Source organism: Sander vitreus, chromosome 16, assembly GCF_031162955.1.
Source record: "Sander vitreus isolate 19-12246 chromosome 16, sanVit1, whole genome shotgun sequence".
NCBI lineage: Eukaryota > Metazoa > Chordata > Actinopteri > Perciformes > Percidae > Sander > Sander vitreus.
The window spans coordinates 5628607-5654242 of NC_135870.1; the positions used below are offsets into that span (position 1 = coordinate 5628607).

At 41.0% G+C, this 25636-nt stretch overlaps 1 protein-coding gene across 1 annotated transcript in view; it reads left to right on the forward strand.

Annotated features, from left to right (window-relative positions):
- Positions 1-202: 202 nt before the first annotated feature.
- Positions 203-25636, forward strand: part of pde8b (phosphodiesterase 8B) — a 56620-nt gene continuing 31186 nt past the window's right edge. The window contains exons 1-3 of the mRNA XM_078271131.1: positions 203-1012; positions 13231-13287; positions 23688-23878. Coding sequence (XP_078127257.1) covers positions 731-1012; positions 13231-13287; positions 23688-23878 — 530 coding nt within the window. The 5' untranslated portion in view covers positions 203-730. The remainder of the gene's footprint in view (positions 1013-13230; positions 13288-23687; positions 23879-25636) is intronic.

Genomic DNA, 25636 nt, shown 5'->3' on the forward strand with positions numbered 1-25636 from the left:
AATAGAAGCTAAAAGAGAAGGATGGGAAGTGGTTTTTCATCGACCTTCCATTGCTTCTTTAATAACATTCAGCCTGACCCCTGGAGTCAGGGCATTGCCTCGGGGGAGGTATAGAGGGTCATGATGGACAGAAAGTAGTGATATAATGTTAGTGTGATGTAAAAAGAGAAAGGGGGGGGAGAGAGAGAGAGAGAGAGAGAGAGAGAGAGAGAGAGAGAGAGAGAGAGAGAGATGGACCGTGGCCAATGATCTGCAAGCAGAATAACTAAAGACAGAAGATATTTCATAAAACATGTCACAGAAGACGAGCGGAGAGACAAAGCCGGATAAAGAGGTTATGAAGAGCTGCCGGGTGGTAGTCCATTTAGTCATTTTATTCATTAGTCCGGGTCATTTCATAGATACGCTAGCGGATGGTACAGGCCATCATCAGTGAGGTTTAGATTCAAGCCTGAAACACCTTTTGTCCTGAATATGATATCGAAATCCAAGATCCTGCAATAGAGCTAAGCCTGAGGACGAACCGGATTCACGGCTCGCATGCCCCTCCTCCCCCTTAATGTACTCAAACGAAGGTGTGTGGAGGAAAGAGCGATTCGAGCGCGCAGCCGATGCCCGGAGAAAACGGCAGCCTGTGTGCAGGCAGCTGTGGACGACAGGAAGCTGGTACCCAAAAGCGTCGGTGTTTATTGTCTGGGATCTGGCTCTGGAGGCGCGTCGCCGCTGAGGTATGGGCTGCGCTCCCAGTATCCACGTCTCTCAGAGCGGGGTGATCTACTGCCGAGACTCGGACGAATCCAACTCGCCGCACCAGACCACCACCATCTCCCAGGGCACCGCGGCCACGCTCCACGGGCTCTTCATCAAGAGCGATGCGGCCGAGACCATCCCTTCCGTCATCGCCTACCAGAGCCGCCACTCGCGCAACAACTCGTGCCGGGATCGCAAGGAGAACAGCGGGGGACACATTCGCATCGAGGCCGAGACGCAGACCAGCCACACCAGCGTCAAGGTATGGCTATATACTGTGTAGCCTATACAGCCGGGGAGCGTTTAATAACGGAACCAAACACGATGATGCTGCTGTGACTGTGCCAGCAGCATCACCGGCTCGTGAGTGGAAATCACACGTGAGGAGGCCTGTCGGTTTGTCGGTTTGTTGGTTTGTTTGTTTGTTTGTTCGAGGCCCAAGCCTTTTGGTTCGTGCTTTTAATTAGTAATGACTTGAGTTCATTCAGTCTCCCCTCATTCACTGCCTTCACCAATCCCTCCCTGCAGCCACCATTGTGAAACAGTGATGATAATTGAATTGGCTATACATCTGTTATCACTGGCTCTCACTCTCATTGTTTCCCCAATGATGCATGCAATACATGACAGGTGGGCTAACAGGTTTAACTATTCCTTTAATGCAAATGATGTGCAGTTAGTCTTAGATCTGACCCATTTGACTGTAAACAATACAACAGATGCATGTCCAGTTCTACCATGGCAGCTCAAAAATGATAACACTTTAACTGTAACCCCCTCCCCATTTAGCATTCATTAGCACTAAATGGTTTATAACACACTATATTGTAGTTGTCAGCAAATATAAGGGCATCTTAAACAATTCTAACTGCTCACATGAAGACATTTGATATTATGATGACTACTATATTGCCATTTGTTGTCTGTTTATACACTCTGCTATGGGCGCTCGCATGAGGAGTTGTAGTTGTTAACAAAAATATTAATAAACACTTAAATCTGCTTACAACTAAAGTGAAATACCAGCTAGCAATAACAACAAACCATTATATATCAATCAATCAATCAATCAATCAATTGTAGGAGGTAAAGTGTTTCCATCCAAACTTGTTTTATAAAGAACAACTTTAACTCTGCTGGTGTGCTGAAGGTGAAGTTGTCCCAGAATTCCCTTTGCACGCTCTGCACTGTCAGCTCTCTCATGTGTGCTATAACAAAAGCCTGTTTACTGACTATTGTTTATTATCTCTAAGTGCAGCCCCAGGCAAAATGTTCCCAGAAACAGAATACATTGTCAGATGAGCAAATATATGCATCCAACTTTTTTCTTCGTTCTTAAGCAACAATGCAGAGAAAGTGTGCCTCAAAGGGCCAAGTGTCAAAGGATCATCTGTGGTTTGACAACTCTTAAATTCAGTTTACAACACAGGACACTTTATGGCCCTGACAGCTGTGCTTCAAAGCTAAAAGTATACCAAACTAGCTGGGAGACATTGTCCAATGCTGTGCATAATAAGCTATTAACATAAGAAAGATAAGGCCATAAAGGGAAAAAAAACAAGTTTGTTATTTAGTTAATAGCTCATTACATTCATCTTGGGAGATGCTACATGTAAAAGTCAAGTTGTTTGACAAAAAAAAGAACCTTAACTCAAGTTGCACTTACTTGCTTTTACCAAAAGTTCCAACCACATATTTGTGATGACAAATTAGCGGTCTGCATGATTAAAAAAAACAAACTGTAAATAAGTGGACCTTGAGTTAAGATTTTGTATGGCTTGTCAAAAGTCAAGTTGTTATGGGAGATGCTCTTAACGTAATAAACCAAATGAATAAGTAATAATAAGTTAGTGTGAAAATTAAGAATGACTATTGTCTGTCGGCAGCAGTTTTCATGTGGGGAATCAGAACCTCAGTACAAAGATCATAAGGTTGTGGAGTTGTGTACACGTCTTTTCATATCTTTTGTGTGCTTTTTACTTGTTGATGGATCCCTCTCATGAGGGAGCATGTGAACAGATACTTCTTCATATTTATGATCGAACCCCAGAGGATATAGCTGTGTTTTTTTAAGAAGTAGTGTAGCAGATGATCTTGTCATCAGACTTTCGGAATAGATTAACCCATTCAGGCCTAGATTTACAAAATGAAATAGACATATTATATGATTGTTTTACCCTTTTCTGTACGATTTGACTTTGCCAAACTATACTTTTTGGATCTTATGGTTTAAAAAACTGACATTATTTGGTATTTTTAATAAATATTATGTAATTAATATACTTCTGGACTGAGCTTTTAGCCTTCAGAGGCCAACCAGGGCCATGCTCTTTAATTCTCACATTTCATTAATTTATGATACTTGTCTCCTCTGACCCTAATATGGAATAAAATTGGCACAATATGAGTATCTGGATTGAATGAAAGTATTTAGTCTAACAGCTGAAATGAATACTCCAATAATATTTAGGTCCAGAAATGTAATAGCTTATATAGATTTGTGTCATTAGTTAAGTGTGTGTCTGTGTGTGTCTGTGTGTGTCTGTGTGTTTGTGTGTGCCCTGTGTGCCCTGTTCCTAAGCTCTTCCTCAGTTCCCCTCTTTCTCTGAGGACTGAGAGAGTATCTAATTATTATTAAACCCATCTGGCATTCCCTGCAGGATTTGGATAATCCTGTTGATCACACTCCTGTGTGTGTGTGTGTGTGTGTGTGTGTGTGTGTGTGTGTGTGTGTGTGTGTGTGTGTGTGTGTGTGTGTATATATATATGCACAAGTCATGTGTTTACCCCTCAGGTCAGTACGGCCTGAATTATCACTTTCTTCATCATCGTCGCAACTACCTCTAGTTTAGAAGCACAAAAGTTCAATGATCATTAACAATATAGCTTCTGTGTTTTGAAAAAGAAATGAAAAAAAAACTATCCTCTCGAATTCCATCATACAAATTTATAAAACAACCTTTAATATATCCTTCTTTCACATGAAAAAGAACTGTTTCCAAAGCCCCTTTAGCCTGTTGTGCAACTTAAGTTTCCTAATATTTCAATACTTAGGCTACAAAGCCCAACAAACATTTTGTTAACCATAAATCAAATGTAAATGTACACGTGCAAACGACACCCTTTGACCTCTTACGTCATGCAGAGGTTGTGTCCAGTCAGTGGCTTCTTCTCTGAATTAGCAGCTGCAATAGCAACATTTTCTAGTGGACTGTTTTTTTCAGTGTCCAACCTAAAAAACAACAACACATAAACATTGGCCGCTGTCATCGAATGGCATCTCATTTGCCGTTCTATTTACCCATTCTATTTCTATGATATGTACATACCAAAACTGAGTGCATAACCTTTGTGATGTACAGAGCAGTACAGGCATCGCATTCTCTCATGCACTTCCGTATTTATCCTCATCATACACTCAGATTATTGCACTTGTTTACACACATCAGTGGTATCACGTAGGGTATGTGATGTAACTATTCCTTGTGCTGTTTGAGAGAACATGCACGTCCACATTAGGCCAGAAAAATTCTCAAAACCTTATCTTTTCCTTACAGTTTCTGTGTGCGAATAATCTTGGGGAAAATAACTTTTGGAAAACATTGATGCACTCTGTGTTTTCTCACACAGTTGTGGGAGCAGTAATGTGAGGAAGACAACTATCTGTTGCTTCTAACCCTCCCGGTGAGCATCATTTTAAATGCCAGTGTTGAAAAAGAAATCCACAATCCTGTCATGCAGGCCTTTGTTTGCTGGAGCATGCTGAAGAATCTGCTATCACTGTTTAGTCTGACTGTAAATGGATGCATTCTGTGTGGAAGTTTGCATCAGTAATGATGTTAATGGTTATTAAATTGCCATTTAGCCTAATTGCTTGTTATTTCAGATTATTTATTTTTTTGCCAGTACGGAAGATTTTAAACTAGATGCAGCTATTAAAAATGACTTTCTTACAGTCAGTTTTACAGTTTTATGGTTTGTTTGTATCTTTGTACAGCAGTTAGGCAATAACAGTTAAACTGGTCAACAGCGAGTATATTTACGATTAAGAGATTTTGCCAGTGTTACTATTGTTTCAGCGTTTGAGTGTTGATTGATGGAGATCTTTACGAAAACAACGTCAAAGCAGTAAATTGAACGCACATTGTTTGGAGCAACATTTTCAGATAAAGCTGTTGAGTGTGGACACAGGCAGTCTGAGTTTTGGATGCAAGACGGGGGTGTGTGAGAACAGGAATGTCATCCCGGCTGTGAAGTGGAAAATAGTTTGACTGTTGGACCGGGACAACTGTTTACATGCAAAGAAGTTCCCGTAGGTGTGTGTTTGCATGCATGTTATCTCACTGGAGCATAGTTTTAATTTTTTATCAAGCGCAGTCAGGTTTCCATGCTCTTTTTTTGGTAGTTTTGAAATGTAGTGCATCAGAATGATCAGTACCAGGGATGGTGGCACTTAAATGTTGGAGGGCAAGTGAGTCCTGCCCCTTAAACTGTGGATTTGATTTCTTGAGACGTATTCGGATGCTGCAGATTTTTGGGAGGTTTCCAAACTAGATTCATGCAACGCAGTTGGGGGAATAACAGCCAATATCAAATCGGATAAATAAATATTAAAAGAGTCGAGCAGAATTGTATTCACCAGGATTAGCCTGGATACTCATTCAAAAATGAGTCATAAGTGAGTGATTGAAAGTATACGTCTTAAAAATACTTCTTTATTTTCCATGCCAGCCAGCGAGCTGATTTGCCATATTTGGACAAGAGCCCGAACAATACTGGATGTTTGACACTGCATTGTTTGAGAGTTTACATTTAGAACAGATAGAAAATGTGCGATTATTCACGAGTTAGCAATGGACAATCATGCGAATATTCTTGATTTAAACATTTGAATCGATTGACAGCCCTACATATAACTTAATCAAACATTAGTATACCATTTAAGTATACATTAAATTTGGTTATTTAAAAATTGTGACCAACATATGTCCCAAGTGAGACATTTTGCAGTTGTATAAATCCATCCTGGCGCCGTCAGGCTATACTTTGAGCTAAATGTTAATATCTGCATGCTAACATGCTCACAATAACAATGCTAACACGCTGATGAGGAGCTGATATGTTTACCTTGTAATTGAGACACTTTTCTAAATCACCACAAACATATCTTCAGCATTTTTGTAGTGCAATTTCTTGCTGGTAATTGGCCTATATGTTTTGCGAGGAGCTTTGAGCAGTGTCGGTCACTTTTAGTGGGTTAGCAGGCTAAACACAGTCAGTGTACATTATCTAATAAAGCAGAGTAGAATGTGTTAGCACTGTACTGGAGCTCATTGGCACCATTCGTCCATCCGTCCATCCATCGTCGTCCAATTATCTGGGATCGGGCTGCAGGGGGCAGCAGCTCCAGCAGGGGACCCAAACTTTCCTTTCCCGAGCCACGTTAACCAGCTCTGACTGAGGGATCCCGAAGCCTTCCCAGGCCAGGGTGGAGATATAATCTCTCCACTTAGTCCTGGGTCTTCCCGAGGCCTCCTCCCAGTTGGACATGCCTTGAACACCTCCCTAGGGAGGCACCCAGGGGTTCTGGCATCCACCTCTGCTGGCTCCTTTCGACGCAAAGGGGAAGTGGCTCTACTCGGAGTTCCTCACAGATGACTGAGCTCTTCAGCCTCATCTCTAAAGGCCAATTTATGCTTCTTTTTTTTATGCGTTAAATCGATGCCGTGGGTACGTACATAGGTACGGACCCTACGCCGTAGCCTGACGTGCACGTCTCAAAAGATTTAACTACACGTCCCAGCGACGCACACCGCAACAACTCTGATTGGTCCGCTTGGCTGTGGCTTGGTAGCGTCGCATTTCCCCCTACTCATTTCCCCCTACTCATTTCCCCCGACTCATTTCCGGGTTCTCCTTTTCCAAGCTAATCACTGTCACTCTTCGCTCACACACACACACACACACACACACACACACACACACACACACACACACACACACACACACACACACACACACACACACGCCGGCCCTGCTATTCTCTTAAAGAGATCGACGCACACACCAATGCACAAGTATAAACTTCAGGCCACTTACGTAGGCTACGGCGAAAGCTCTGCGTGGAGCCTCGGCAAAACCATAAATCCCGCTTAAGGGAGACGCCAGCCACTCTTCTAAGCTTCTACCCGAGATCTAGATCTTTCGGTCATAACCCAGCCTTCATGACCATAGGTGAGAGTAGGAACGAAAATTGACCGGTGGATCGAGAGCTTTGTACCAGAATTTTAACTTATTGTCAACTGTGAATGTTAGAAAACATAATAAAAAAAGAGGGATTGAATCTACTGCTGTTACTATGTATAATAATGTTCTCTACAGTGTGCTATTATTGGTACCGTGAACATCATGTTTGAAGGTTGCAGCCAGGAAGCCTGCTCACATGACAAAGTTGACGCACTTCACAATATCAGTTGATCAGTATGAGCTTAGCGTGACTTCATGCTGTGGAAAGAGGGCTAAAGAATAAGGTGCCAGTAGCAGGGTGCAGACTGAGGCTGACCTCAAGTCCATCCAGGCCCTACAAAAGGCCACCTGCACCGCAGATAAGACGAGGCCTTGTTGCAAGGACTGTGATTCCCGTGAACGCCATGGCCTGCTGCGAACAATGATGAGTAATACAATATGATAAAAGCTGACTGCTTGGTATTTATCTGGCATTCTACAAAATAAGTCAAATAACATTTCAGTGTGGTGCAGGACACAGATCAAAGGGACCTAATGCACAGGATCAGAATATTTAACCCCTGCATTGAAAGCCACAATGACGTCATACTGTATCATTTCTGATTTTTAAACAGTTTGTTGAGGTTTAAAGTAAGAGCCACGCAGGGTCAAATCTAGATGAGGAATACACCCATCTTTGTCACTTACTCAAAAATGATTAGACATTGGCCTGTAAGTGTAAACAACTCTTTCTGTTCTCCAGCCACAATGTAAACTTACTTGTCATCTTTATAATCTAACATCATTGTAAACAGTGAAAACACCTTCAAACGAATACATTTAAACATATAACTTTGTTGAGTTAATTGCATTCCGAAGAATAAACTGCAAAGAAATGGTGGAGCGGGCCTCCACAATGAAAGCAATGTTTAATCTGTATCCTAATGTGTATACAGTATAGGCAATGACATGATGTACCCAGTGAGTAATTAGAGGTTTATTTATACAGCACCTTTCAAAGCCAACGTTACTGAGTACCTCACAAAAGCAATAGAATGAGCTGGATTGACTCCAAGAGGACGGCAGGTCCAAAGCAAGAAAAGTTTTAGAAAGTTAGCAATTAGTTGAAGATCCAAGTCAGAGGTTTTACAAACGGAGTTAAAGTGGTGGTGCAGAGGGAGAGACGCGAGGCAAAGATACTGCTTAAGCTGCATGCTGGTGTTCTGAAAACAATGGCAAGTTAGTTATTGTAGTTTGGCTGCTGATTTTGCCCGTTTAACAAAACCCTTTTTTAGTGGCAGTAGTGGCTGTCACACACAGCTCAGTCAAATCAAACACACAGACGTGATGCATACTGTATATTTTTTAGATTCATTGTGACAAAGAGTGTTTTCACATATACTCGTCTTTAAAACTTGTGGACCAACAGAAAAGGGACTCAGTTCTTTGTGCGTTCACATTGTCCGTTTACTTTAAAGAGGACTCAGTTCTGTTTCTGGTCCACTTCAGCTCTGATGGGGTCTCAGGGCTAAAATACATTGACAAAAGGAGAAACGAACCCAAAGCAAGTTGTGTGCACAATTCACAGGTGAAGAGAACTGCAACGCGGACTTGAAGCAAACCATACTCCGACCAACTCCAGAGGAGGTTATGGGAAATGTAGTTCCAAAACGTAACCATTGCAGCTATATAGTAAAATACTTTTTATCAGTAGACCTGTCTCATCCATTGGAATAGAATTACTTTATTGTCATTTCACAACATTGTACAACGGAATTAAGCTGTAATCATGATGGTGCATTCACACATACCAAACAGTGATAAAAAGTAGAGAAAAGAATATATTATGTATATTAAAAAATATGAATTCTGTAAAACAGCTGTGATATTGCACATTTTCTGAGTTGTAGTGGCCCTATAATACAAGTAATACGTCACAAAGAATATACAAAGGTGCCATTGGAATGTAAACATCCGTGCTGTGTTCTATATATAACATATGAAGGTTGGAATGTAGCTGTAAGTATTGTAGTGCTGACAGCCAGTGAAGACAGTCGGTGTTGGTGTTTGGCAGTGGTCAGTTCTCATGTGGCTCTGCGATGGAAGCTTGTCTGTGATTTAAAGGACCTGAAGCGTCTACCATAGGGCAGCAGCAGGTCAAACAGATGGTGTCCAGGGTCAACATTATTAATGCATCAGACTTGCACTTCCGATGTATAGCATCTTACCAGGATTTATTATTGTAAATGTTTAGATACTACAGTTCTAGTTTCAGATTAGTTACATTGATAGTTGAACTTGTTTTTATCATTTATGTTCATTGTATTGCTTATCTACCTTTTTGAATGTTTTTGCAGTATGTTGTGCAATCTCTATATCAGATAACAGATATCTGCATATGAATGCAACGGGACAAGATTTTGGTATCTCACGTTTGAGTGTGCTTTGGTTGCAGGCAGGTAAACAGTCCATTTATAGAACAAAAGAGGCGAAACGAATTGACCGAAATGCATTCTTGGAACCTATCGGCTATTGTCTGATGACGATTTAGCTTTTTATTAGCTTTTTTTATTATTTTTTATTAGGTTTTATAACCTATTTATTTATCTTGCTGTAGTCTCGCTTTGCCAGATCTTCCTCCACAGCGCTGCGTTGGAGGGTCTGGCTAGTCCACACAGCATTCTGGGATGGGAGAAAAATGTGCTCTGGTTTATTGGCATTTCTTTAAACCAATCACAATTGTCATGGGCGGCGTTAAGCTCCGCGTGGAGCTGCTGCAAAATAGCCTCGGGAAGCAAACTAGTTTACTGTAACAGTGCGAATTACCATTGAGATTCATAAACTACTCCATCTTCTGTATTTTTTTTTATGTTAATATACATATTCAGAATTACTGAAAACAAAAATACCAACTAATCTGTAAACTGTCTTTGCAGTCTTTCTTTTTCTCTCTCCTCCAACTTTCTATACACTTTTTGTCCTCTTTGCTGTCTTTCCCCGCCTGTCCCTGGGTTGTCTGAATCCTTATGAATGAAGCGTACAAGCAAACTTCAAACTCATTCTTTTCCACCTCCATCCATCTTGCTTCTACCATTCATCTTAACTGTGAGTCCCTTTGTCTGTGAACTCCTAAATCTCCCTTCATATATTTCCCCTTCCTGTCTTTCCTTCAGGATTTTGTCTACTCTAAGAAGAGATGGTTTCCTACAGTATGACAGCTTCACCCAACACTTCCTCCATCATAGTCTTAACTCCACTGACTGATGTCTCTCCAAATTGTTCCTTTAGCAGTAATTACTGTATTGGCCCCATTTCCACTGCTTTCTTCCTGTTCTGTTTCACATCTGGCTGTGTCGTCCTCAAATTAAACACAGTTACTCATTTTCTCATGAAGCTCAACCCTCAACCCCGCTTTGACATCTTTGAAATCTGTGCTTCTTGTTGTTACTGAAGCACTCAACAACGATTCAGTCCCCTTTTGTCTTTTTATCTCACAAGTCTTTTGCCTTAAACACTGAGCATCTAGATGCTGCTTGCCTCTCTTACTGGCTTGGTGGCTCTCTGGTTCAGCACTCCCTTCATCATCTCTTACCAGATCATCTCCCTTGGGTCATCTCTTACCAGATCAACTCCCTTGGGTCATCTCTTACTAGATCAACTCCCTTGGGTCATCTCTTACTAGGTCAACTCCCTTGGGTCATCTCTTACTAGATCAACTCCCTTGGGTCATATCTTACTAGGTCGACTCCCTTGGGTCATTTCTTACTAGATCAACTCCCTTGGGTCATATCTTACTAGATCGACACCCTTGGGTCATCTCTTACTAGGTCGACTCCCTTGGGTCATCTCTTACTAGGTCAACTCCCTTGGGTCATCTCTTACTAGATCAACTCCCTTGGGTCATTTCTTACTAGATCAGCTCCCTTGGGTCATCTCTTACTAGATCGACACCCTTGGGTCATCTCTTACTAAATTGACATCATTACTTCGCCCCGTTAGACCTCAGTTTTTGCAGGGCAACCTAATAGAGGCACCCAAACTGTTATATGCTCCTGTAGCTCTTTGCTCAGAGCAAAATAAAATGTTTAAATGGACACCAAGTCTTCCAATTTAATGAAAATATAGTCTATATCCACGACGTTCCACTTCCGGGATTGCCTCCGGTGGAAATTCCACCGGATGCATGTATTTTCGCCGATGTTCGTTTCCTTCCGCTTTCTTTGTGTTGGAACTCTGGTGGATTTCTGAGGACTATGGTTAGCTGCTCCTCAGATCTCTGCAGGGTAAATCCAGACAGCTAGCTAGACTATCTGTACAATCTGAGTTTTTCTGTTGCACGACTAAAACTACTTTTGAACGTACACGTTCCACCAAAACAAGTTCCTTCCGGCTTAGCTCCGCCCATGACGATTGGTTTAAAGAAATGCCAATAAACCAGAGCATGTTTTTGTCCCATCACGGAATGCTGTGGGGACTAGCCAGACTCTCCTCTGCAGCGCCTTGGCGGATGGTCTGGCAAAGTGAGACTAATGAAAATAAATTGCACGTAGAGCACGCAGAGCAATTACCCTCCAACACATACAAACCTGTATACGTTTGCATTAACAGCATACAGACATCATAAACAGCCTTCACACCTGCTTCCTGATAACCATGATGCATTTTGTTTATGGTAGCAACAAAAAAATCTGGCAGGCCTATCTTTGATTTGGATTTTAAGGAAAAAGAAGATTTCTACACAGACGTCGAGACATATTACTGGGCACATTCAATCAGCTTCGTGAGTGATGGGTTCTATAGGAACAGACACTTTTGGTTAGTTTTTGTTATTTTACTTTTTTTTCCTCTTAACTTTGACATCCAACAATGCTCACTTTACATCTGCTCATTCAATCTGAAAGTGTGTGTGTGTGTGTGTGTGTGTGTGTGTGTGTGTGTGTGTGTGTGTGTGTGTGTGTGTGTGCTTCAACAGTTATTCTATATCTTTTAAAATGGCCTAATGTTTTATATAATATATATAAAGACAACATGAACACTACACAAAAAATTACCTTAAATGTGAATGAACTAAATCAGCATCACTGCCAAACATGTGGGTCATATTAAGTCACATGCCAATCACCAGTATTAGTCAACCTTAAATACCCTGAACTGTCTGTCATGGTGAGTGCAGTGCAGTTGGTGTTCCAATACTATTGCTCACAAATGCTGCAATTTCTTAGTATTATATTGCTCTATTGAAGCAACGTAGATGCATGCTATCCAGATGCATGTTAGTGGCAGGTTAAGGTTTGTCCACCTTTCAGCCTAATTACCACTGACAAATAATACTGACGTTAGGTTGAGTCACCATCCCGTGTTTACCTCACTGCTTTAGTCATACAGAGGCTTAAGTAGAGTTTGTGTGTCGCAAGCGTTATCATGAAGCTTGTGCCTCTAGTAGAATTACCTGAAATCCCCTCCCCCACCCTTTCTTTCTGTTTTTGTGGATGCCTCATGGATGTTTGTCTTCAGCTGGAAGGAGAAGTTAATCTAGAACATTCCCCATTGGGTTATGAGTGTGTGTTTACGAAGGCAAAACCACATGTTCTAACAAAGATTGTTCAATAAAAAAAAAAAAAAAAAAACTTACTCACTCTAAAATATGGTTAATTCCTGGGTATGACACACAGAGATGAAGTGGTGTCTACTATGAGACTGTACAACGCTGATTCATTGTGTGTTTTAAAGTGTGCTGTAAGAATGTGTTTGCGTACGTATGCTCAAAGCATGGGGTTAAGAGGCCGGCTGAAGCTGCCCAGGCAGGGAGCGTAAAACGCTCACATGCATACAGCTCAGATGCTCCTGCGGTGGGATTATGCAAGTAAACCTGTGAGTTCAATTGGCAGGTGGCTGCTAATACCTTCTAAAAGAGGTTTGCAGTGGACCGCTCCACTACATGTTTTATATCTACGTCTAAAGCGTAAGAAAAGGCGATCACAAAATCTGTGTTAAAGAACCCAGATAGTTGTTGTATTAGGAGGCTGTTTCTGTTTTACAAGGAATTACTTGTTTTATTGCTGCATGGACTCCTAAAACAAAGAGGGAGGTAAGAGAGAAGATTGAAGGTGGTGAAGTGCAACAGGGACAGACAGGTCGTGCAAGAAAAAAAAATGGTAAAATGGTAAGAAGTGTTCACAGCTTCTTTTGCTTTGTGTGTGTTATGTGTTTGGTTTGTGACAGCTATTCACACGCCGTCTCATCTGTTGCCTGCAGGTTTCATCTACAGAAGAATGTGTCGGACCTATGAGACTGACTCAAGAGCCCATTCAGGTAAGAAACAGACGTCTGGGATCATGTCACTTTTGTCATGTTTTGGAAGACCTGATGTTCAAACACAAGAAGCTAGTTTTGGTATTGCTTGATGCATGCACTGCATTTGACCAGGTTGACTTTCCTTGACATATTTTCACGTATATAATGCTGCAACCTTCATTATACCGATATCGATTAATCTGCAGATTATTTGAATGATTAACCAATTAATCTATTTGTATATGAAACGCCAAAAAAATTGTCAAATTCCCATTACAACTTTGCAGAGCCGAAATGTCTGTGAATGTCTTCGAATGGCTTGTTTTGTTTGACCAAATGACCTAAAACCCTTACTATCAGTTTTACATTGATATGTAACAATGAAAAGCAGTACTCCCTCTCATTTGAGATGCTGGAATCAAAGAATATTTGGCATTTTCTACTATTTTTGTTTGAAAAATGACCGGAACAATTAATTGATTAACAACATACAGGAGCTGCCGAATATTTCTCTGTCAATCAACTAACTGTTTCAGCTCTACATGAATAATAATGATGATTTTAGTTATTTCCCTAGTTTTGTATGCTTTGTTTTCTTCAGTTCAATAGAAATGTAGCACTCAATACGCAGCTATAGGAATAAAACAATCCCCAACCTTTGAATGGAAATAGGATTTGAAAATGTTATCAGTCCCACTCTCCTACTTTCAAATCTCCAGTTGTTTATACAGGACTTAGTTAGATACACTTTGCCATTTAAACAAGGGAGTGACCAATAAGACTGTTTGTTTGTACTCTTGTGCTATGTTCGGGTCACATTGGGAAATATGAGCTTTCTACTGGGAAACATTAACTTTCTAGTGGTAACTCACCTCCTATCTTGTTTTGCAGGATGATGTTTACATAAGATAATAATACAAACTTAAAGGAAAGGTGCCCATATGAAAACTGAAACAGGTTTTACTTGTTCATACTGGACATTAACATATCCTTTCATAATGTGATTCCAGTATATGTGATGCGGTACAAAAACAAGTCTTTGTTCTGTGCAAAAAAAAAGTATTCAAAAGTTTATGTGAAGCTAAGCGAGGCTTCAAGAGGATATCTCCCAAAGTTAGTCTTTAAGAACAAAATATCCTCTTGAAAAACAGTGAACCTATGCTTTGAAAAATATCTCCCCAATTTGTTTTGTGAATTAAAATTTATAAATACTAGGGCTGGGTATCGCCACTGATTTCCTGATACGATTGACTTAATGTCGATTTTGGGATATTTCAGTTGCAAAACCAATTTTCCTTGAATATGAAAGAGATTCTACAGTTGTACAAGGTTCCCTCTGACCTGGTGCATTATTAAAAGTAAGTGCTCATATTATGCTTTTTGTCTTTTTCCCTTTCCTTTATTGTGTTATATATCTTTCTTTGCATGTTATAGGTTAACAAAGCCCAAAGTCCACCCCAAAGGGACTTACCATCTCCAACAGAAAACACTGTTCACAAACTGCTCCAAACAGCTCTATTGTAGTCCAGCCTTTACTTCAGAGACAAACGTGGTCACTTTGTAACACGTTATAATGCTCGCCTAGCTGTTAGCGTGGCACGCCCTCATACTCTGCTTCTGACTGGCTAGTAGGCCTTACCTAGGTACTGTCAGGGCATGCCCTCATACTCTGCTTCTGACTGGCTAGTAGTCCTTACCTAGGTACTGTCAGGGCACGCCCTCATACTCTGCTTATGACTGGCTAGCAGTCCTTACCTAGCTACTACGCATGTGCAACTTCCAACAAAGATGGAACAGAAGTGAGATGTCTCACTCTGTAGCTAAAACAGAGAGCTCAACACACAGGGTGAAAAGAGGAGCTACAGCAATGTGCAGTACAACAAATATATGGTGTTTTTAGAAAATGAAACCATGTAAACCTATTCTGGTACAACCTCTAAGTACAATTATGAACCTGAAAATGAGCATAATATCAGCACTTTAAGAATTGACCCCAAAGCAGTTACATTAATACTCTTTTTATTTAACATGAACACACTACAGCAGTCAACACAATAAAGTGCAGCTTTACAGTACAGACTCTACAGTCAGAGTACTGAGCAACATTTCATTCAGATATCTTGAGTTGAGATGTCAAGGGACCCCTCTTAAAATGACCATGCCAGTTTTTCTCTCGCCAAAATGTAGCCTTCTATCTTTTGAGCATTTTTTAACCCCCCTCTTCCCAACAAGCTAGCATGACAGTCGGTACCAATTGATTCTTTAGGTCTTCTAGTTTCATATGATAAAGACAGAGATCCATTCTGGATTTTAAGAACCGATATTGGATCATTCAATTGAAAATCAATTTGAATCTGAAGATTGGAAAATGGCCCAAAACGGAAATCAGTCAGTATATGCCATATTACACTGTATGACCTATTTGCTGAGCTGAGCATACGTTCATTAACTTTACATCCATAACTTTGAGAGGATATTGTATTTGTTGCCTACAGACACCTTGTTTATACTCTTTGGTGTCAGTCCTGCTGGGATCTCGCCTCTCAGGTTCTTGGCTATGTTGCAAGGTTAGGTAGGGCTGAGTCAGGGATTGTCTGCGCTCATCCTCTGGTTAAGGATTAGGCCATGTGCTAGTCAGATTTATCCTTATGTAAGTTCATGGAGGTCACCAGCTGCTTGACATGCAGATACCACAAAGCACTCCTCTGTTATATATATATATATATATATATATATATATATATATATATATATATATATATATATATATATATATATATATAATATCGCAGGGGGGCACAATATTTGTTAAAGGCAAAATATTAGTGGTGGCGGAAATAGTCGATACAGCATAGTATTGCGATATTTTCCGTGGCAATACTGCATCGATACACAAACGCCAAGTATCGATCTTTTATTATATATGTGTTTGTCAGTTTTAGGATTGGGCGGTATCCAAATTTTGATACCGTCAAACCTCCTCCTTATTTTACCGCGGTATACGGTACTACCATGACTAATTAAACTAAACCAAACTGTTGGCTTGTGCACCGTTCAGAAACTGAATACCAAACACTAATACTGACACAATAATAACATAACAACAACTTACAAAAAACTACTTTCTCCTCCACACTGTCACGTGATGACAACCACACATAATTACATAAATTATATTTTGTGGAGTGCAAGCGGGGCAGACGTGTGCTGGGGGGGCAGCAGTGCGTGGACAAACTGCTGCCAGTTGGCGAGGAAAATCCTGTCTGCCTCCACAGCCAGCGCCCGATAGTCTCTGGAGGAAGAAAGGGGGGAGCAGGCCAGTGCGGTGCGCACGGGTGCTGGAAGCTGCCGCAGGAAATGTGGGCGAAGAGGAATGAGGGATCCGCCGCACCCAGCACAGCCAGCATCCTCTCCGTTAACTCGGCCTGTCGCCAAGGCCGTTCAGGGACAGCAGGCGGTCTGCTTTCTCCAGCTCCGACAGTTCAAAGAGTTCCAACAGGAATGTTTTGAGTGCGTCGTACTTGCTGTTAGCCGGAGGAGCCTCCAACAGCTCCATAGCCCTGGCTGTTGTTGAGACATCTAAGGCTGATACCACGTGGAAATACTTTGTAACGTCCTGTGTTATTCCTCTGAGCTGGAACTGGGCCTCGATGTGCTGAAACCACGGCCGTGGGTTGTGCTGCCAAAAGTCCGGTAACTTGATGGTGGCCGCGTAGATTGCACCGACATTAGCCGTGCCGCTAACAGCGGCCAGCGCCGCCGCAGCAACAGCATTTTCACCACCGTCGTTGTTTGACATAATTCAGCCGTTAACCCGGAACTCGTATATCATAACACCTCTCCCTTAAAAGTACAGTACCTTGGTGAATGTCTCTTTCAGTCTTACTTGTGGGTCACCACAATTTAATATTTAATCCTTGTCTCCTATATAAGTGCATTGCATTTTTTTTTATGACAGTATTGAAACAGATACCGTTGCTATTTTTAGACCCAGCGGTATACCGTATTACCGTATTACCGCCCAACCCTGGTCAGTTTGTCTGCTTGACAATCCCATTTTGCAGCAATAAAATTGAAGTGAGATGATCAAACAGAGAAATGTATCTTTTTAGATAAAACAGATGTTGACAAAGTTTCCATTTGGGGACATCATTGGAAAAAAGGTGATACACTGCAATATATCGCAGAATATTGCAATATGTATCATATCGTATCGTGACATAAGTATTGCGATGATATCATATCGTGAGTCCCACAAAATATTTGTCAAACCCTTCTGAATGAAGTGCGGCTGCAGAGACGTCCCAGCCTACCTTTGTTTTGTACAGATCTTCGCAAAAAATCACACTATAATCATTTTTCTTTTTTCTTTTTAAAATATTTTTCAATGAGCCCTACTTTGATTTAATTTAGGTTGGAGCTGTGCTGATGTGAGAGGCCTGGCATGCCACTCATGTTCAGTATCCTGCTCTCTCCCTTCGCCCTTCTCCTCCTCCTTATCCACCCTTGCCAAATAACATCGCACCAGGAATATGTGGCAGCGTGCCGGCAGTTGGAGGGATCTTTATTAAAAAAGCCTTGTAAGACCTCGTCTCATGCCCCATGATACCCTTAAACAGCTCTCCTAAAGTTGTACCTCCAGCCTTCTGCCGGATCCATGACCTAACCCGCCCGCTCTCCTGCTTCACTCCTTCCACTGGAAAAGAGAGATGAAAAGAGAGAGATAAAATGCTCTGCAGGAGAGAGTTATATATATAGTGAGTTTTCCTTGACATTTACTGTTACTGCCTCACAGCCCTGGAGAGTTTCAGGCTCTCCAGATACCTCCTCCTTCAGCTTATCTGATGATTCATGTGTTTCGCTCATTGCACGGATAAGTGAAGGTAAAGTAACTCACGTTGTGTGTCATTAAATTTCACGTACGTGTAGCTGAAGCGTTCATGTATCTTGTTTGAAAAAAGTTTTGTCATTCTTTTGCGACTTTAACCTTTTTAGTATCCACTGTTTTTCCTGCAGGATGCAAACACTATGTAGAAAGGTTACACAAATATGAACATGGTTCCAGTTTCGGGTTTTCTGGAGAAAATAATCAGAAGATTAATCGATAATAAAAAATAATCTATTGATGCAGCCTAAAGTCTCATCTTTAGTGTTATTGTGGTCATTTTCTAAAAGAACGATGTGTCTTAAAAGTAATCCAGATACAATGCACGGCAGAGTAAACAACTTCGAAGCATTCTGGCAGTCCAACAATGTACTAAATCCTTGAAAACCTTTTTTCCAAAATCCTGCAATGGTCTAACCATCCAAAGGAGGAATGGGTGTTGAAGGGAAAACAGCTTGATTTATAGCCTGTACAGTGTAGTGTGAGTGTAGCAAAACTCATCTGGGCTTTTATAAAATACTTTAGCTTTAAAGTTCATTCTTGAACTTAACAAAATAATCTTAACTCCAGGTCCACTCACTAGCTTTCACTGAGGTTTCAAATAGCGTTGTAACTAATGATTATTTTTATTAACAACTTTAAGATTATCTTGTAGATCAGGGGTCTGCAACCTGCGGCGCCGGAGCCACATGTGGCTCTTTAGCCCCTCTCCAATGGCTCCCTGGCTTTGACAAAAAGATTATGTGGAAATAAAAACGTCTATTTCTTTTTACATTTTAGTTTTAAGCTATCATTGTTGTATGTTTTTCTTACATTCTCTAATTGTGAAAATATTAACTGAATAAAAAGAAAAAAACATTTTTAAAATGTCATGACGTCAAGTCACTAACAGCTTGGTGCCTTTTCTTTTTTGCCGAATGGACCGAATCTTCGGTGGCCAGTCTAGCTAGGCTAGAAATGGATTCCACATTAAAAAAAAGAAAAATATCGGAGTGAAAAAGGGAATTTAATGAATGGAGGGATTGTGCCCTGCTACACCCTGCAGTGCCCTGCTACGCCCTGCAGTGCCCCGCTATGCCCTGCTATACCCTGAAGTGCCTGGCAATGCCCTGCTACGCCCTGCAGTGCCCTGCTACGCCCCGCTACACCCTGCTACGTCCTGCTACACCCTGTAATGCCCTGCTACACCCTGTAATGCCCTGCAATGCCCTGCTACACCATGAACTACTACAACTACTATTTCTAGTCATCTTACCCCCAACCGGCACCGTCAGACAACTGCCCACCAAGGTCTGTCTGAGGTTTCTCCCTAAAAGGAAGTTTTGAACTGGATAAAATCCCCCCAAAATGAGTTTAGCGGCTCCAGACAGATTTGATTTGTTGTTGTTTTTTTAGCCAAAATAGGCTCTTTTGATAGTTAAAGTTGCTGACCCCTATTTTAGATTAATTATTTGTCTCTATAAAATGCCACAAATAGTGAAAATTACAGTTTCCTAAAGCTCATGTTAACATGACTGCTTGTTTTAATCAATGACTGTTTTTTTTTTTTTGCTTAAAAAATTACTCTAATGATTCATCAATTATCAAAGTGGCTGCTGATAAATTTTTTTCGATAACACCTTTTGGACCTTGAGTTAAAATATAATTCTTTTTAACATGTTATGCAACATACATGTTATGTTATGTAACAAAATGTACAAATTACACAATAAAGAAAGCAAATCATGTTCAAAGTTTTCTTAATGTTTGAAAATTACTCCAAAGTTCTTTCACAACAGAACGTCGTATTGACAGGTGGATTACTGTATATAAATTAAGCTTACACTTTTCACACATTTTATTCATATTTTCCTACAACGTGCCCTGAAGGTACAGTGTGTTACACAACAACATGAAAACCTAAATCCTGACACAGGATCTCCTCTGTCATATAGTCTCTGACACGCTCGGACTCTGTTACGCTGCCTTAGATAAAGTGTTCAAAGCCAGTTAGCCCGAATGACGCCTCTCTGTGTTTGGGAATCTCCCGACGTCAGATGGCATCTGGTCTGGGTGTACAAACAGGGCGGATTAACCTCTGAACTGAAATGAAAATGTGAGTGAGCTCGCAGCAGCACTCAGGGAGAAGTCTCTGTGCCAACTAACTGTATGTGTTTTCATACACAGCCTGAAGCCAACAAGTGACTGTGTTGTCTGTGCAGCTAAATACATGTACACTAAAGTTTAAAATCACCTGTTATATTGATATCTTTCCTTCAATAATGGCTCTTTTAACAGAGAAAAAAACTTTATTATTTAGACATCAAGTGTATTATTTCCATTTGAAATAGTTTTGGCCCCAAAAGGAGAAGACTTGATTAAAACTTCTATTTCGTTCCCACAGTGTTGCATGACAGAAGAATACTGTTGGAACTATTTCTTCCCCCAAATACCTTTACCCAAATATTTCTATTGTGAACTTTGAAGAGGAGCTTTGCTAAAGCAACACGTTTCCTGTTAATTCCAGCTTGTTATCATCTGCATCATTGTGCACTTGACACTGAAACAGGAAGTGGTTCCCATTTAAATCTGCACACATTTGGATGCTAAGCTTCCAGTTTCTTTAACCAATGACTGGTGAGTTCTTCTCTTCTTATTCAGCTGTTGCTCAGAGGGATCTTTGTCTCGTTCTGCCCTTTCAATTGTCAGTCTGGGTGAACCATTGTACAGCGTTTTGTTCTCCATGAACGAAACAAAAATACTTCTATTTGTAAAGAGGACTTTCTACAACCTGAAAGCATCAAAAAAGATTCAGAAATATAGAGTATTCCTTTCAGACACAATAAAGAGTTCCTGGCAGAAGATTCCAAACTTTTGAACGGTAGTGTAAGTTAAAATTATGTATTTGCTTCAGGTAATTGTGTAAACATACATTCATTTGTGTATCATAAACAGTGAGTTACATCCAGGGAAGTGTGTGTCTAAGACAGACGTGATGGAGTGCAGCCATGTTTTTAAATGTGTTTGACTGTGTGCACATCAGTTGGGGTGTTAAGACGTTACGGCGCCTCCTACCAGGCTCGTTGCTGGTGACTTATTTGGGTGGCAGGTCAGAGAACTGTGCAGCCGGCGTCGTCCCAGGGTGGACTGGGTGCTGTGTGTGTGGAATTTCACATGTTAGCACCATGGTTACACAAAGCAGTGCCATGGTTACACAAGCCATCACAGGATCAAAGACTGTGGACTTTCACAAGCACTCACCAATAATAGCTCATTTTCTCCCTCTGTCCGCTTCTTCTTTTACATCTTCTTCTTCTGCCGTTCTCACCTGTTCTTTTCTATATTCCAGTCTGTGCTATCTCCAGGTGTGGAGGACTTCATAGATAGAAACACTATCCTGTGCCTGTTTAGAACGGGGTCGATTGCTTGGCCTGTGGTATTGCTGCTTGCACATTTCTCGAGAGCTGCTCTTCCAAACAACTTCCCACTCGACACTGCGCTTCTTCGGGCCCTGAGCAACACACCTGCAATGACATAGTTGCGTCCCCTAGCAATGCTACAGTATACGCATCATTTGCAAACCGCTAGCTATTTGGGACCAGCCTTTTTCCTGGGAACAAAAGCGTTAATTCTGAAAACAATGCATCACTGACGCTTTAAATTTTTAAGTTTGCTACAATGTGACATCTCCGGTCTCTCATTCATCATCTGCTCTGAATTTACTGTAGCGAGCGACGGAGAGCGAGCTGTACCCAGCATGCCATTTGGCAGTGCAACGGTTAATAAAAAAAAATCCCCTCTTAGTACACTACATAGTGTGCACAAAACACACTACTAATAAATATGTCCCATAGATCTCAAGCCCCCAATCGACACTGCATTTCAATGGGTCATTAGCAATACAGCCGCTAAGTGTGAAGTCGATCGGATTAACGGTTGTCGTGAAAATTGAAGGACAGACAGACTGAGACTCATTCCATTTTAGTCAAATGAAAACAAGAAGTGTGGGGAGTCTACTTCTTTCACCCGCTCACTTACTCTCTTTTCTCTCTCTCTCTCTCTCTCTCTCTCTCTCTCTCTCTCTCTCTCTCTCTCTCTCTCTCTCTCTCTCACCTCCATACACTCCCTCTGTCACTCTATCCTTTGTTGTCCTTAGAGGGAGCCAGGAGGTGATGCTGCTGCGAGGCAGAGCTGAGTACTGTTGGTTCTGGCTACAGCCCGTGTGTGTGTGTGTGTGTTACAGTATTTGTCTCTTACAGTGTTGCCTTTCGTTTCCTCACCACTGTACCAAAGGTGGCTGGTGTGTTTGTGGTCAAAACACAGTGTGGGATCGAAAACATGAGTCCGCTCTCCGCAGGCTTCATGTCTGTTGGTGTAAAACACAGCTCTCAGTTGTGATTATGTGCCGCTCAGTTTATATTGAAGGAATAATTCACGATGAGAAGACATGATGTTTACATGACGTAGTCTGTTGTCACCTAGTTGCAGTGTTTAATACGACCATATGTCCAGAGGGTGAAGGAGAGGGTCAGTGGATTGGAAGTAAAGTAGAGCATGTTTTTGTCCCATAGATATTGTTTCCAAGAACAAAACTTGTTGGCAATGATTCATAACCAGGACTGTCTTGCTGTGAGACAACAAAGCTAACCACTTAGCCAGCGTGATTTCTTTACTTCACCAGCACTTATTTTTCTCTGGTTTTGATATTTGTTTTTAATTCTCTGTCAGTAAGAGGTTTTGTAACATGCCCTCCACATCAATATCAAATTATTTGTATTCATAACCATTCATTTTAACATTTTGACACATCTGATAAGCTCTTAATATTTAACAAAATGCTTGTGGTTTTCATGCATCTATCAATCTAATCCACACCAAATTAGCACCAAATGCTGGTAAATATATATATATATATATATATATGCAATATGCAAGTGGCCGGTAGATTTGCTTAACTAACCAGCCAAAGGAACAATAGTAATCTATTGAGTGGCTGATCAAATGTGAACATTCACTAGCCATGTGGCCAGTGGAATAAAAAAGTATATTTTGCACACTGATCAACACTATCAAAAGTATTGGAATTATTTTGTCATTGTGGTTGTCTTCAAAGTCTACACCCTGTTGTAAAAATGTTCTAGATACAATGCCCCACAAAGTATAACTCTAACCCTAAAAATATGGAGTCTCGCTAATGTTAAAAAATAGTCTACTCTCAAAAGGGAGGTGGGTGTTTAAGGGTTAAATATCTCTTGCTGAGTTGCTGTCAATCCAATCGCAAATGTACGTCTTTTAGGTCTTAAAGGTTTGGCAGTTGGAGCAGTTACTGTATTATTCAGGCCCATAAATGTCAGTAACCTTAGTAGGACTGGAGCCTTGGTGTCAGAAGTGTATATTGCAGCTGAAGTCTGGTTCTTGGATGTCTGCTGCTCTGGAGAATGTCCTGTCTGAGTAATAAATGTCGTTGGGACCTACTAACATAGATATCCTATAATTATCACTGTAGTAGCAGCACTATCCCACCCAGGCGTCCATTCCTTCCTTGTCTCCTCAGGTCCTGCTGGTGTTCGCCAAGGAGGACAGCCAAAGCGATGCCTTCTGGTGGGCCTGCGACCGCGCTGGCTTCAGGTGTAAAATCGCGCGGACGCCCGAGTCTGCCGTCGAGTGTTTCCTGGACAAGCACCATGAGATTATAGTCATTGATGGACGGCACTCGCGCTACTTTGACCCCGAAGCTGTATGCAGGTGAGCCTCACCCGTGTGTCTGCTGTCACTGCTTCTGTGGTTTGTTTCTTATTTCGTCTTTGATGCAGAATGTCTGCTCTGACAAAGGTTGCTTAAAGCAAAGATCCTCTATATTAAAGATAGCGCATTTCGGGCAGCGCCAATGGTATGAAACGGTACACACTTCCTGTCTCCTAAAGAGGCGTGGCCTCATTTGAAAGTGTAGTGAACTTCATGTGGATGGATGAAAAGCTATATTTGTATAATTTATTAATATTTTCGTTTGCTAACGTTAGATATTTACGCGGCTAAAAAACATATTTAGCATCACGGAGATTAGCTTTGTTGGGGTGTTCACCAACGTTATCTGACGTTAGCTTCTCTCTGTTGCCAGATTTCACGAGGGTTTGGTCCTGAGACAATTTTAGTATCCGAATGTTCTGGAGATATGTGGCTTGTGAAAAATGGGTCCAATATCTACTTTGGTGACTATGGAGAATAATAATCACTCATAATCTGTGTTCACGTTCACTTCTCCCATTGGAATCAATACACTCAGGACCTGCGGCTAGTGTCCTAAAGAGGCGTGGCTGTGGCGGAGCCCACGTGACACAGATACAGGAAACTACTCTGAGTTGGTTCTAAACCGTCTCTGCTTAAAGCTTTAGTGCGTAACATGTTGATATTAATAAACGTCCGTTACATTCAAGCAATTGCCAAATGCGTTGCTACAAAGCTAACTAAGACTTTCAGCTCCACACAACTCTCTCTGTATTTCTCAGTATGACTATGTTCAGAAGATTGTGTCATCCAGTGACTTTCCTGCGCAGAAACTCGAGTAAAGATAATTACCTCTTCTGAAGAGCCCATCATGTTTTTTTTAATCCTCCATGTCCTCCTTAATAATAAGTAATAAGTAATTAAGTATAAGTACATAAGTATATATAATAAGTAATAGTTGGACATCTTTCTGAGATTTGCATGAAGAGATTGATACCACAGTCATGTCTTTACAGTACATATGAAGAGACAGACGGTTAGCTTAGCACAAAGAATGGAAACAGGTGGAAACAGCTAGCCTGGCTCTCTCAAAAGGTCAATAAAATCTACTTTCCAGCTCCTCTAAAACTCACTAATTAACAGACGTCCAACCAAGATATAGTCTGGCACACAAACAGCCATATAACTCGTAACTACCACTGCTGAGGAGGTTATAGTTTCGGTTTTGTTTTGTTTGTTTATTTGTTTGTCATTAGGATTATGGAAAAAGTAGTGCCGCAATTTAAGGAAACTTGGTAAATTTGTTGAATGGGCCAAGAAAGAACCCACTAAATTTAGCAACGGATCTGAATCACGGGACAGATACACAGATTATCTTTTCATTTTTATTAACATTACGAGATAGAGCATGGCCTTGGCCGAGGTATGCGCTCTTGAGTGCCCTTCTAGTTTGTCATGTGTTAGTTAGAGGTGCTGGTCCGTGGATTTTGTTGCCTTTTGACAGAGCTGGCTAGCTGTTTCCTCCTGTTTCCAGTCTCTATGTTAAGCTAAGCTAAGCTAACCAACTGCTGGCTGTAGCTTTATATTTACTGTACAGACATGGGAGCGATATCTATATTTTGATCTCTCAGCACGAAAACATTATTTCTCAATATATCTACTTTAAGTATGAAATTGTACTGTGATTTCCTAAAGGACTTGAACTGCTACAGTAATCTGGTTTCTTTACTGTTTGAAAGGGCTTCATCTGCCAAAAGGTTCAGATCATTACCTGTAACA